Source organism: Eublepharis macularius, chromosome 12, assembly GCF_028583425.1.
Source record: "Eublepharis macularius isolate TG4126 chromosome 12, MPM_Emac_v1.0, whole genome shotgun sequence".
NCBI lineage: Eukaryota > Metazoa > Chordata > Lepidosauria > Squamata > Eublepharidae > Eublepharis > Eublepharis macularius.
The window spans coordinates 60,716,546-60,731,355 of record NC_072801.1 but is presented as its reverse complement, the minus strand read 5'-3'; the positions used below and the strand labels follow the sequence as shown (position 1 = coordinate 60,731,355).

The following is a 14,810-nucleotide window of genomic DNA, read 5'->3' as shown; positions in this document are numbered from 1 at the left end:
GGCTTTCCGGGGTGGCCGGAAGTTCGGCCTGCATGTGCCGCTCTACACCCTTCTCCCACAGGCCGGGCCCGGACTCTGTTTCCCGTCGTGCCGCGCGACACCGTCCCGCCCTCCTCCCGCCGCCCCTCCCTTTCTCCGCCGCGGCGCTACGGAAGCCGAGAGGCGTCGCTCCGCCTCCTCCTGCTGTTCAGCCCAGAGCAGCGTTGGGCCGGGCGGGCCGCCCAGCCGGGCTGGCGGCGGCGAGAGGAAAATGGCGGCGCCGCTGCTGTCCCTCTCGGAGGGGGAGGGCGCCCGGGCGCGGCGGCGGGAGCAGCTGCGGGCCTGGGCGGAGGCCGAAGCGGCGGCGGCGGCGGCGGCTTCTTCCCCGGGGCCAGCCCCGCCTCCCGCCGGCTCCGGTCCGCTGCCTTCCCCGGCGGCTGTGACGGGGCCGGCGATGGGCTCCGGCGGCCGTGCCGTCCGCTTCGACGCGGCCGCCGAGTTTTTGGCCTGCTGCGCCGGGGCCGAGCTGGAGGCGGCGCGAGAGATGCTGGGCGCGGACCCGGCGGCCGTCAACGGGACCAACGCGGACGGCATCAGCGCGCTCCATCAGGTGGGTGCCCCGCGCGGCGAGGGCGCCTCTGAGCCAGTGCAGAGTGCTCTCGCGGGGCCTGGCGTCGTTCGTGTGCAGAGTGCCTCTGAGCGGGTGCAGAGTGCCTTTGCTTCTGCGCTGAGCCTCAGCCCCTGTTTTTTCAACTCTGCCACATCCGTGAAGAACACGAACAGCGGGATTTAAGTCTAGTGGCACCTTAGAGACCAACAAGATTTCCAGAGCCAGAGCTCCCTTCTTCAGATACCATTTTTATCACAGCTCTCCTCCAAGGAGCTCAGTTATATGGTGTAGGACAATTCTCCGTATCCTCACAACGACTTTGTGAGGTAGGCTGTGCGATCAGTGGGGATTTATACCCGGGTTTGGCCCAAAGGTCTGTTGCTCAACTTTTGCTCATGGATAATGGATGAGCATCTGACGAAGTGAGCGCCGACTCTTGAAAGATTACACCCAGAAAATCTGGTTGGTCTCTAAGGCGCCACTGTGTCAACTTTATTTATCCTTTTGCATTGTTTATGGAAATGCCCTTGATATTGATTGTACTAATTTTACACTATGTAATCTGCCTTGACTCTCAGTGAGAAAAGTGGACTATAAATGACATAAATAAGTAAATCCTGCTACTCTACTGCAGACCAAAACGGCTACCCACCTAAGAAAGCATTGAGAGTATTTTTTTCCCTTTTCTATACACAGCCCTCACACTGATTTCACTCATGCCAAGGGTCAGTCATCGGTCTCTCTCCCCCACCCCACCCAGGGATGAACTGTAACTCTTGTGTTCAGTTCTGGGGTGGCCAAAGACGAGGTGGTTTCTGAGCATACCAGTGTGCAGCTGCCATCTGCCACACATGCCAACTAATCCTGGCATTAATGGTCCTATTTAGAGTGAAAGAGCTCAGCACAGGTTTGAGCTCTTCTGTTTTCATTCTGCAGAATGAGTGTATTTTTAAAAAAGATATGCCACTCATGCACAAAATAAGAATAAAGATTGCACAACCTCCCACTTTGACATGGACAATTTTTAATCTGGGAGAGGAGTACAATGTATGCTTCTGTTATGGTACAGCTTGGTAAATGGGAGCTTTGCGTTGTTGGTTGTGTTGTATGGAAAGCTCTTGTCTGTCATCCCAGGCTTGAGATTGCAGTTTTGTGCTTGGAATTTATTAATCCTGGTTAATTTTCTGCTGCACACATAATAAGCTGCCTTTTTGCTCAGTTATGCCTGTGATCCATCCACATACCTTCTTTTGCTTTGACTGCCAACTCCCAAGGTTTAAGGGCAGAAATCTTTTTTTGTCCTGCTTCTTGGAGATCTCAGATGTATGCCAAGTTGGGTGATACCAACACTTAGTTAAAGAGACCTAGAATTCAGAAATCCCATGTTTAGCCCGTAGCAGCCCATGTTACCAAAATGTAGTTGGGCATCCCTCTCTGTACCTATAAGCAAGTAGTGGAAGGATAGGAACAGTTCCCCATTCTAATCACTGTCAGTCTCTCTTTTAAAAAAGATATGCCACTCGTGCACAAAATAAGAATAAAGATTGCACAACCTCCCACTTTGACATAGTGGACAATTTTTAATCTGGGAGAGGAGTACAATGTATGCTTCTGTTATGGTACATCTTGGTAAATGGGAGCTTTGCGTTGTATGTTGTGTGTGATTCCGAGCATAGTCAAACATCTGTAATCTTAGGGACTGGGCATGGTTTGTGTATGCTGATCCTTTCCAGGACACACAGCTCACAGAAGCTCAGTGTGAGTTGTGCAATTTTGGCTTCCCACAGTGAGCACGGAAACTGTGTGAGATTGTGAGGCCTTTCCCTGTGCATTTCCCATATTTTGTGGTTACTCAGGATTCTGCTGGGTGGGGGGGGAGGAGTCCTAAAATTTTATTCATGAAGCACAATTAAATTTAAATTTACACAGCTTTTGTATCTCTCCCAGGATCTCTGAGTGGCCAACTGGGAGATCTTATCCTCCCAGTAATCCTGCAAGGGAGAAATTAGGGCAGAGAGAAAAGGGACCTGCCCAAGGCCACAAGATAAACTTTGGCAGCCGAGCAGGGATTTGAACCCGGCTTTCCCACATTTTTGGCACGCTGTTGGTATCGCTCCACAAGATGATCTAACCCGAGGGAAATAAAGTTTTAACAGGTGCCTACCAGATCTTGGGATGGAGTATGTAGTTAATGGCTTGGGGTAGGGAGAAGATTTTGGGAGACTGACTCAATAACTGGATGGCTAGAGAGGAGAGTCGATCGAAGAGGCTCAGGAGCTGCTGTGTTGCATTGGGAGCAAGTGGCATTTTATTTCAGCAACGCAGAGAGCAGAATGCAGCAGCTCTCTGGGTCACACTGCCCTCCCTGCAACGCCTCTTGGATTTGTCCACCAAGTTCGTGCAGTGTGGCTATGCTGAGAAGATTGGGTAAGCCTGAAACAAGTTCCCCTTTCCTGGGTTTCTCATTAGGAGGCTCCGGGGCTGCTGTCCCTGACGTGCTTCCCCCCCCCCCCGCCCTCCTCGCTAGTTTTCCATTACTTCATCCTCTTGATGCTGCTCGGCTTCTCTCGCCCTGGTCCCCATCCTCCCACCATCTCCCAAAACCAATCTGTCAGACTCGGTGGTGGTGGGGGGAGAGAAGAGTCAGGATATGGTTTGGGGAAAGAGGGTGGAGATTCTTCCAGTGTAAGCAGTGCTGCTTATAATTTAGGAAGCAGGAGGTGAAGCCTTTTTTCTCTGTGTGTGTGTGTGTGTGTGTGTGTGTGTGTGTGTGTGTGTGTGTGTGTGTGTGTGTGTGTGTGTGTGTGTGTGTGTGTGTGTGTGTGTGTGTGGCGGGGGGGGGGGTCTGATTTGGAACCAGTTCCAAAATATTGCACGCTAGGGGCTAGGATTTCCCGTTGCTGCTTTTGGGCATGTTGGCCGCTGTTTACCAGCCTCAAGAGAGGAGTCTTTGCCTCCAGACATTTGTTAAGAATCAATTGAGATGAGGATTATAAAGCACTCTGGATGCTAAAGGGTGTGAATTCCGCAATTGCAAAACTGTGGGGGCTGGCATCCAACATCCTGAGAAGCCTGGCATTGTGTTGAGAGAGGGAAAGTTTTTGTTCTCCTTAAGAGTGTAAAGGTGTGCTTAGTGGAAAACTCTTGAAACCAACAGGAAAGTTGGGGAGGACTCCCTGAGGTTTGGGGGAGTAGGTCTAACATGCTTTGTCGCTTCTCTCCAAGGTCAGCCGAAGCTGGATAAAATTGCGCATATAAAGGGGCTATATTTGTGTGACAGAATCTGTTCAGGTTGCTGAATTCAGGGTTCTGGTCTGTAGCCCTTTCTGGAGACGTGTGGGCTGGTCACAGATATGTATGACATGCTGACCACCAGAGTACTCCATTTTAACACACTGCTTGGGGGCTCCATTTGAAAAGGCCTTGGAAACTTCAGTTAGTCCAGAACACAGCTGGCTGCCCAACAGTTTTGAAGTGCAGGTCTTGGGGAACGTATTGCGGCTGTTCTGTTCCAAGTCCATTGGTTCTAGCTTCATCTCTGGGCTTAATTCAAAAGGACTTTCAACACCTATAAATGATTTGGGGCCCGGGAAACAAAGGACCACTGTTTCTGATAAGTACCTACCTGGATGCTGAGATCTTTGGGTGTGGCCCTGTGGGAGAAGTTAGCCATGTGGCTAATAGACATGGGCATGAACTGAAAAAAATGAACCACATGATTTGTGGTTCGTTGCGTTCCATGAACCACGAAATTCCACGAACTTTTCCTAGTTCACGAATCGGTTTGTGGTTTGTGGCATTTCAAACCCTGGCACCGGCTGCTGAAGCCAGCGCGGGATGTTTGAAACTGACAGCCCCCTTCTCCTGTTGGCCAGAAGCAGCAGGAGAAGGTTGTCAGTTTCAAAATACCCCACTCAAGCTTCATTGGATCTGGTGAAACCAGCGCGGGGCATTTGAAACAGACAGCCCCCTTCTCCTGCTGCTCACGGGCGGCAGGAGAATGGGGCTTCCACTTTCAACTGAACCCAGCGCGGGGCGTGCGAAAGTGACAACCCTGTTCTCCTGCTGCTCGCAGACTGTCAGTAGGGGTGTGCAAAAAAAAGATTTTGGGTTTCCCGAAGAGAAAAAAGAGTTGGAAACCAGGAGCACACCGATACTTGACCCGCATCGGTGTGCTCCATAAAGATTCTGAGCACACTGAGAAACTGTCCCCCCACCTCCGCCGCCGCTTATTTCAAATGATGGAAGGGGGAGGAGGGGGTAGTTCAAACCCAGCCGGTTTTCCCACCAAGCAGCTGATCTGTGCCGTCAGGGTTTGAATACCCCTTCCCGCACTGCTGGCAAGCGGTGTGGGAAGGGGAATTTCCCGGGCCCTTTCGCCACCACTTGCACTGCAAGTTTAAAGGGTGCTCTGGCCGCCGCAATGTGCGCGGCAGCCACAGCGCCTCTGTGTTCCGCCTGGATTGCAGGGATGGGGAGGATTCATTAGCAAAAACTCAAGAGGAAATCCATGACTTTCTGTAGCTAGTAGTAGCAGGGCAGGGGGTGCTCCTTTTTGGGTGCTGAATGCAACCCATTTGAGCTTGATGCTACTATGCCAGAGAACCGGGCCATTTGTGCTGTGGTTGGTCTACTTTCCCCTTGGTCTCTGGGCTGAACCATCAAGTCCTGTCTTCCAGAGTGCCTGGGTTTTATCCTTCCTGCAAGTGGCCCTCTGGCACCTCTCTGACTTAAAGCAGAATACAGATGTATTAGAACTGCACGTTCCGAGAACAGCGGGCTGGGGCCAGGGAGCTTTTTTGGGAGCGAGACCCATTTTCAACAGATTGCTTTTCCCCAGATGCTTGGGAAAAAAGCCTGGGAGTTGAGCAAGGGACTGGTTTCCAAGGTGTAACCCGAAATAGACTGAATGGTGGATGGGCATGAGACTTTTCTAGATTTTTTAAAAAGATTTGCCGAAGGGGGTTGGGAACTTCTTGGTTCCAGAGCTGCTGTTGAGCACACAAATCTGGCTGCTAACTCAGACTGGTGGCTGTCAAGGGAATATGAGAAACACATCTCTCTTGTGTTTTTTTTTTAAAGTTTCTAATCCTCAAGATGATGGAAAATACTTGGAATCCTGTAGGCGGTTCCATCAAAATGCTCATTAACAAGAAGGCGTCTGGCTGAGGTTTCCAGGATAATAGAAGAATAATTTGTGAAAGGTTCTGAAACAGATTTAAAAAAATAAATAAATCCCAAATTGGGCGTATTCAAAAGATTCAACATGTTTTGGGTTGCAAATGGCCCTTTGTCTGGGGAATTGCTTATATTTAGGAAGTATAATCTCTGGAGCAAGTGAGACCCAAAAAAGCGTGTTGTGTTCCATGCTGAATACAAAGCTTGTGCCTTCTAAATATATACAGTTCCCTAGAGAAGAAGAGCCATTTTACAGGTGGGGGAACTGTTCCTGTGAGAAGATTGGCTTGGCACTGAGAGTCCCCGCCTGGGGCAAGTTGTCGGCAGGTGTGCTGCCTCACTGGTTCTCTTGGCCAAGTGGGGTGGGAGAGGATCAAAGCCTGAACTCCTGGAGAAAATTAAGCCCCCTTATAGCTTGCATAACGTTCTCAGTCCAGGAATGCTTTCCGAAGAGCTTTGGCCAACAGCAGCTGGTCGCCTTTGTTTGTGGAAAATGAAATCTTCACATTCCAAGCAGAGGCTATTAATATCGGCACTCAGCTGGTTGGGTGAACAGGCATGGAGAAGGATACTGGGTATCTCCTTCTCCCCCCCCATGCAAAACACCGCCATGCCCAGGCCGGAAACCAGCATGGTAATGCAGGGTCTTCTCCGCATCACTCCACCCAACAGCGGATTGATTGCATTTGATCCCAAGCCCATACAAGGGTTGGGAAAGAAGCAACAGCATCTTTCTCTCCTGGGCGAGCCAGGTACATGACTAGATAATTTAAACTAAGGTTCATCAGAGCTGTGTCCAAGAACCTATTTTGAATGCAAAGTTCCTTTGGGTTCTCTGCAGCTGGACTTCGGACTCCTGTCTGTGAGTTCAGCTCCATCTAAGATGACCTGCCAGCCCTCCTTTCCTTCCCAAAGAACTCTGTCTGTTCTAGCACCACCGTACCATTGCATGTAGCTGATTAAGTTGTGGCTTTGTGAAACACAACCTCCCTTATCCCTAGTTAGCCACATTCTCTGAGAACACAACTGGTCTAATTTAAGAGCAGAGCTGTCTGTGTGGTGTGATGCCACACAGGGGCAAAACTGGCATTCTAAGAAAATCAGTCTTTTTTATTTTAAAGAAAACCGTTTTCTGGTCCTCATGCTTGCAAGTATGGTGAATATCAGATGAAATGGTTTGGGGAGAGCGGGGCTTCACTGCCTTTCAGAGACCCTGTTTCTCTTCCACCATGCAGGATACATTACGTAGCATAAGCGTGTGGATGCAGAACTCGTATGGTTATACTAATGCATATCGGTAGTCTTACACTAGTCTCAAACTTCGTTTGTTTTTGAGGAATTTTTTAAACAACTTTTTAAGCAAAAGTATGCTGCACAACTTTGACTGATAGTAGCGAGGTAGATTTTGCATTTACGGAGGTCCGTTTTCAGTCTCTGGCAGCTCCTAATGAAAGTACATGGCAAAGCTGATTCTGAAGAAAAGGCACTGAGGACCATAACGTTTTGAAAGTGTCTCTTGTATGTGCTGCCATTGCCACCAGTTAATGCAAACAGATTCGATCCTCTTGAAAGAGCCCAGCGATCTTTTCTCCCAGCTGCCTTACAAAAGGCCCTTCCAAGATAGCCTTGAAGTCCAGCTGCCTGATTCTCCCTGCTTCCCTTCACTCAGTGTTGCTTTTTTTGAATGGAACTCCGATGGCCCACATTCGCCTTCTGCATCCCCTTGGTACACCCGCCTGGGTGTCTCTTGATGCCTGAAGCAGCATTTGATGCTGCGTGGTCCCTTGACAGCAAATCCGAGGCCTGTTATTAAAGGCAGATGAAAGCTAGCAGATGCCGCTGCCTTCAGTCCTGACGTCTTCGCGCTGGAAGCAGAAAAGTAGCACAGCTGCATAATCCTGGCAGTGGGAGAGACATCAAAGGGGTCCGTCACTCGGAGGCTTTCCTGCAGTTTGGGTGCCAGTCTGTAGCGGGCTTCATCGTGACACCGTTGCTACTTCGTCGACTTGCTGTGTTCTTGTGCTGTACCAAATCAACTTTGATCCAATTCTGACAAAGCACAGAGGAACAAGAGGGAAGCCATGGAAGGGGGCGACAAATGGGCAGCAGTGTCGTGAGGACGGCTGCAGTTCAGGAAGACCTTTGTGTAAAAGGGGCCCCCAGGTCTTGCTGGTCCAGCCTCCACCCCACCCCACCCCTGCCATGCTGGGGATCAGGAGAGTCTGCAGGTCTTCTTCCATGGCTGCTCTCCAGCTTGGAAACGGAGTGCCTGAGAGTCCCAAGTTTTGTTTTTAAATGCAAGCTATCCTCTTGGGTGGCTGCCATGGCCTCACCGCATTGTTGTCAGAATAGTAATGGGGGCTGCATTGCTGTGCATTCTTCACAGGGCTTCCCCAATTCCTTCTTGCCCCAAAGTTGTATGTCCTATTTCACCCAGGGGGGAGGGGAGCAGAATTTTCCAAGGCCTGACAATTTCCACCTTAAAAAAAACCCTCCCAACTTCCCTAAGCCAGTTATGCAGTTGGGCAGGCTGCGTAAAATGTATCCTGACGTGCCCAGTTTTGCAAGATTAATTGCACAGCCGAGATAAGCCTCTTAACCTAAGCAAGGGGGAATTAGATGCCCTCAGGTGAGCAGCCGAAAGGAAAGCCCAATCCAAGCCCTGTTTCGGGTCTGTCTCCGGGTAAATCTAACTTCCTTAAGGCTGGAAGGTGAGGAAAGAGTGGGACAGTCATTGTCTGGACTTCCGGTGCCTTTGAAAGCAGAGAAGGGGCTTACGGTGCCTTTGCTTCCCCATTAAAGCTGCTGGGAGAGGTGAAATGTAAGCAACCATCTCTTTAAATGTTGTAGAGGAGAACAGTGGAGAAAGCCTCTCATCCATTGTTGGGCTTGTTGGTCTAGGGCCTTACAGTATGAACGGTCCCAGGTTTGGACTTGACAAACCTTGACTGACTTGAAGCGGGGCCTCTTCCTGTGCTCCTTGCTTGTCAGACCCCAGGGGAGACCTTTGCTCGAAGCCCTGCAAGAAAGGTAATCTGTTCTGCAGACCTCTCCGTATGCAGTCCTCTTATCGTTAGGAAGCTGCCATTGAGGTTTACATTCAGGCTGCCTCTCTGTCCAGTTTTCGGCCGACGTCACTTTTTACATATAAGCTCTGAACAAATGCTGCAGAATTCATAGGTGCTTGCGATTTCTCCAACCCTGTGGCCTGAAACTTCTGAGTCTGCAAGTGCTCCTTCATTGGGACAGTTGCCGGTTTCTACCCGCTTTAGTAATGCATGGTATGTGTGAGACAGTGGTAAAAAGAGGCAACTTTTTGTGGCCCTGAGAAAGGAAGGGAGGCTTATGTGGGGTAAGAGAGGAAGATTTGGGGATGTTTGTTTCGGAGGGGAGATTGCTTGTGCCACTGGTGAGGGGAAAGCCATGGTGGGTTTCTTTGTGACGGTCTTCCCCCCTCCCCTTCTAGGCCTGCATTGATGAAAACATGGAGGTGGTTGAATTTTTGGTGGCAAATGGAGCAGATGTGAACCAGGCTGACAACGAGGGCTGGACTCCGCTGCATGTTGCCGCTTCCTGCGGATACATTGAAATTGCACAGTGAGTTCAGGGCATGGAGGCCTTTCCTAAACGATACTGGTTCACCCATGGCTGCATTGGCATTGCAACAGATCCACCTTTCTCCTAATGCAGTCGGACGCCAAGGGTCATCTTTTCTTTAGCTTCTCATCTGGGCAAACCGAAATTGCACACAGGTGCATCCTTCCCTTCACCTGCATTCCTGCCGACCTGCTTGAGCCGCTCCTGGCAGCTGCCATAGTGCCTTACCATGTTTTCCCTGCTGTGGGTTCTCTGGCTGTTGTTCGATGCGTCTCCCTTCCATACAGTGTGGTCCAGCAGCAGAACAAGGGCCCCGGGAACCAGCCTCCCTTGGGGAGGCACTGCCTGCTCTGTTACCTAGCCAGGAAGACAGAGGCAGAGCTTGCTGGGTGTGCTTCCACCTGACCATATATAGCGGGATCAGTGCTGGTTCCTTGGTGGCTAAGTAGTACAGCGCTGATCTAATCCTTGTGTTGGGCTACTATTGGGCCAGCGAGGTGCACCCTTCATGAGGACTTCAGCAGGTGAGGGTGCCAGAGCAACTGAATTATTGAAGGCTCCATCCCAAAGCACAATGGAGGCTGGACTGGCCCTGTCTGTCCTTACCTACATCCATCCCTTGGAAACCAGAAATGTCAACAGCATCAGAGTAGAAAGAGGTGCCATTTCCTGCCTTCCTGGTTCTTCATCCACCAGATGTTTAAAGCCTTCTCTGACTGTGGCTGTGTTTTGTTCTGACCGCTTTCCCATAAGTTTTGTTTTATTTTATTGGGAAAAGAATACTTAGGAAACACTGCAGGTGGGATCCGGGGCTCTCAGTTAGTTGGGAAGGCTACTTTGCTTGCTGAGGTGGACTTGTTAAAGGGCAGGGTCCCTATCTGTAAAGATGATGATCTTGGAGGCCGAGGTAAACAGGCTGCATCTTAAAGGTGTTTTGCCATTGATTCTCCCCAGCTCCAGAGAAGGGGAGAGACTGTGCTTTGTAACCCAAGGAAGTTAAGTTGGTCACATCTAGCACGGCCCGAAGCGAGGGCTTGTGCCAGATGGGCTGGCTGGTCTAATCAGTACTGCAAGCGGTGGGAGGCGTGAGCCTAGGTTAGGCGGGCCTGTGGATCTGACCTTGTGTGGCTTCACTGTCTGGCCCAGATACCTCTTGGACCACGGTGCCAATATTGCTGCAGTGAACAGCGACGGGGATGTGCCATTGGACATTGCCGAGGCTGACAACATGGAGGCCTTACTGCGGTCGGAGATTGCAAAGAGAGGTAAGGTGAGGGAGATCAGCCTGCCAGATGCGGCTCTAGGTGCAGTACACACAGCTCTGCTGTCTCTGTTTCGGACTGGTCAGGCCTCTCCAACCAGCCATCCATATGGCTGTCCCCCCGCCCTCTTTTGCCCATTGGTGCAGCAGTAAGCTGATGGGATATTCTTGGAGGCTTTCATGAAAGAGTTGCATGGTACATTTGCTTAGGAAAGTCCAGCTTCGACTAGAGGTCTGCAGCAAGGCAGCCTTGCTGGATCCTTCTTTACCTTAAATGCGTTCTGTATAAGACATTAGAAGCTCAACTTCCTGTGTACTAAAGGCCTTCCTCCCTCCAGAGCTGTTTAAGAGTAATCTGCACCTAGACGACTTATGTGAATTCTATACCTTTCTCTATATTTGCTTATTGCATATAATTTAAACTGCTTCTGACTATTGTGCAGATCAGGGTATTATGTGGGGCACATAATGTGATGTAGTTGAGGAATTGCTTGAGTATGTGCTAGTCCTGTCTCCTCTTTCTTGAGAAGCAGGGAATTGGGCCCACCCACCCCCCTTTCAGTTTCAGGTTAAGCGTATGGTGTGGGAGGCCCACGAAGGATGTAGGTTTCCAGTGTGATTCCCAAGTTGCGTCTGAGGTTCTGGCTTCTTGGCCTCAACAGCAGGGTGGATAAAAATCAATGATTTTTTTAAAAAAACATTTTAAAAATGGATTTTTAATTTAATTTTTTAATTCAAATCGTATTTTTATAATAAAATGTTTCTGGAGGAAAATTTTATCTAAAGATAGTTTATCCATTCAAAATGTCATGCTCTTCCAGAGATTTCTGTAAGATTATTGGGCAGTTTTTCTGTCTAGACGATATTATCACAGATGCTTGGTTTTACAGTTCTCAGAACTGTGGATTTATGTCTGCAGAGATCATGTCTTTTCAGCAAAAAGGTTATAAAATAAACATACACAATTGAGAAAAAGACCTTCGTCCCATCGTTCCTTTGTAAATCTTTGTACACAGAACCAACCCCTTCCCTCTTAAGATCTAAGTTTCAAAAAATTCAATGAACAGACTATTGTTGGGAGTAGAATAGATCTGCACAAGAAGCGAAGTGTGAGGAGTCTTTATGTAGAAAACCATGATTTAAATCTAGTCTTACTGACTAGTGATTTAAATCTATTCGATTTAAATCAAATCCACCCTGCTCAACTGGACTGGGAACTTGCTTTACCTACCTCCCAAGTCCATTCTCCCAACTACAGTCTTGGAGCTTATTGGGCAAGGGAGTGTTTTACATGGTCTACTGCTAGGATTCCAGTTTGTCATTAAAGAAGACCTTGTTCCCCGTTCCATGAAGCAGCTGCCGGCTCTTTTTGGTGGGGGGATTTCTGTAGTCCCTTCTCCTTCAACCCCGTGACCCTGTTACCTCTGCTTTCAGGGGTAGACATTGAAGTAGCCAAACGAGAGGAGGAGGAGGTGATGCTTCGTGACGCACGCCAGTGGCTGAACGCTGGCAAAATATCTGACGAGTCACACCCCAAAACTGGGGCCACTGCCCTGCATGTGGCAGCTGCCAAGGGCTACATTGAGGTCATGAGGTGAGAGGAATCCCCTTCTCTTTCTAATGTGGTCTTCCTAGTAGCCTTCAGAGCAGATAACCAGATGGGATTCTAGAAAAGCCACTGATAGTGGTGAAGCAGGAGGACAAATCCCGTCTCAACCACACCTTGGAGAAGAGTGACTGTTAATCAAGGCAGTTGTCTGCTGCAGGCAGCACAAACAGGCATCCCCGGAGGGCACTGCCAGCAGGTTCTTGGCCCGTAATTGTAGATTTCAGTTATAGGCGAAGGAAGTCCACTCCAAGGTGAAAAAATGTACATGCAGAAGCCTGTCAGTGCTGGGGTTGAAAACAAATCGGTTGGAACGTCTTTCTAAGTCACACTACAGACCCAAACTGTGCAGAGATGGGGTATAAATCTTTGGAGTAAATATTTTCCCTGCCGCTTTGAATGTCAGCCTTGTGATATGATGTTGGAATTCCTTGAAGGACCCGGGTTCCCCCTGTGCTTACCCAACAGACTTGCGTCTTCTTTGCCTTAACAGGTCTGGGAACCTGCCATAACCACCTCCCAGACCTACCCTTCCAGCCCAGCCCAGGGTGGGACATTGTGTAATCCCTTATCAGACTCCTCTGGAAACTTCAGGGGTTGTTTTGTTTCGTTGGGGTAAGAGGGTTCCCAGACGTGCCAAGCATCCCCCGAGCGCAGGCGGGGCTTGGGGAAAGGCGTAGGCAAGGGGAATATTGGTCTCCGCCCCAGCCACCTGCGAGCTTCTTTGGGGCAAAGGTTAAAATCTCGGGCTGCTTGCATTGGAGTGTAGAAGGTAAGTGTTCTTTGTATTGACTTTGGGGGGGGGCGGCAGTGGGGCATGAGTTACCATAGCCTCACTGCCACTCTGGTTCTCTTTGCCTTTCGAAACACATGGGCATCCCGATCCTGATTCCCTCCTGCCTTTCTTCCTGCATTCTCTGCTGTTTGCCCCCGAAGGACCCCCAAAAACTTCAGACATTCTTCTCAAAAATGTTTACACTAAAGCCAGGATCCCCTTCTTTTGCAAGATAACTTGAGGGTCATATTTCTGTGTGCCCCATGTGCAAAGTCACCGTATCTCACTTCCTTTGTTTAAAAACCATGGCTCTCTTATTTCTCGACCCTTCTCTGCTCGCACCCATATGGCCTTCATCCTGCTGCGACCCAGTTCCCTTCCTTGGGAGGTGGATTGATCTCAGGTGCCCTGATAGAATCATAGGGTTGGAAGCGGCCTCTAGGGTCATCTAGTCCAACCCCCTGCACAGTGCAGGAAATTCACAGTTACCTTCCCCTCCCCGCCCCCCCCCCCCCACACACACCCAGTGACCCTTACTGCATGCCCAGAAGACGTCAAAACACCATCAGGATCCCTAGCCAAACTGGCCAGGGGAAAATTGCTACCTGGCCCCAAGATTGCGATTGGCCTTACCCTGGGCGTGTATGAAGGGGTTGTGAGAACTAAGCACTGGTGCTAGGGGAGGGGCCGTGGCTCAGTGGCAGAGCATCTGCTTTGAAATGCAGAAGTTCCCAGGTTCAGTCTCCGGCGTTTCCACTTGAATAATGGGATCGGGTCATATGCGCTGTGAAAGACACCTACCTGCCTGAGTGAGCCACAGCCAGTCAGAGCATGCAGTACTGATCTTACGAGATCGAGGGTCTGACTTACTCTAAGGCAGATTCACATGTCTTCCTTCTCTCCCAGGCTGCTCTTGCAGGCCGGCTATGATCCCAGTGTGCAGGATAAGGATGGCTGGACTCCCCTGCATGCAGCAGCCCACTGGGGAGTGGAGGAGGCCTGCCGCCTTCTGGCAGAACACTTCTGTGATATGGAGGCACTCAACAACGTGGTGAGTGGTGGAGGGGCAAGAGGAGTGGAGTAGGGATGGGTTTAAGACCTCGCATCTCCCATCTCTAGGGATCCCTGGCTAACAGCACCAGGAAAGCCTTTTCTCTGCCTGAGACCTTGGAGAGAAGCTGCCAGTCCAAGTAGACAGTGCTGGGTCAGATAGCTGAGAATCTGATTTAGCATATGGCACCTTCACAGCTGTGGTGCTTGGTAAGCAGGGGGAGGTAGGGGAGGTAGAGTTCTGTAACGGGAGGCTCGTGGATCTTGTGTGTGGCAAGGCAAATGCTACAAGAGGCCTGGAAAAAACCTGAGCCAATTGGTTTGGTTGGCAGAATGGAGAATGTAGTGAGGTCGCCATCCTTCAAAAGTGGGATGCAAACACACACCCCGTTCATACTCACATGGTTTAGTACTTCCTTCCGAATGGTACCCGCCGGAGAATGAGACTGTCGCATGATGAATGGGACAGCTCTTGGTGCTGCCTGGGGTTGGATGCGGGTTCTGGGGTGTGAGGCCTGCAGAACCCAGTGGCGAAATTTGATGTAGGTTGCTGTGCCCACTGTGCAACTTTGATCTCTTGGGCAGGGCATCCCGGGGGCATCTCTGACAGGGCTGCTCTCAGTCCATCCAATTTCTCCCCACCCACCCCCCTACCCCATCTAGGGCCAGCGTCCGTGTGACCTCGCAGATGAGGATACTTTGGCCCTGCTTGAGGAGCTGCAGCGTAAGCAGAACGATGTGAGTGATTTGCTTG

At 50.1% G+C, this 14,810-nt stretch overlaps 1 protein-coding gene across 2 annotated transcripts in view; it reads left to right on the top strand.

The window, feature by feature from the left end:
* The first annotated feature begins 222 nt into the window (after positions 1 to 222).
* PPP1R12C (protein phosphatase 1 regulatory subunit 12C) overlaps positions 223 to 14,810 on the top strand; it is a 32,596-nt gene continuing 18,008 nt past the window's right edge. For both annotated transcript variants that reach the window (XM_054992951.1, XM_054992950.1), the window contains exons 1-6: positions 223 to 589; positions 9,234 to 9,364; positions 10,511 to 10,629; positions 12,060 to 12,219; positions 13,913 to 14,057; positions 14,720 to 14,794. In XM_054992951.1, coding sequence (XP_054848926.1) covers positions 251 to 589; positions 9,234 to 9,364; positions 10,511 to 10,629; positions 12,060 to 12,219; positions 13,913 to 14,057; positions 14,720 to 14,794 — 969 coding nt within the window. In that variant the 5' untranslated portion in view covers positions 223 to 250. The remainder of the gene's footprint in view (positions 590 to 9,233; positions 9,365 to 10,510; positions 10,630 to 12,059; positions 12,220 to 13,912; positions 14,058 to 14,719; positions 14,795 to 14,810) is intronic.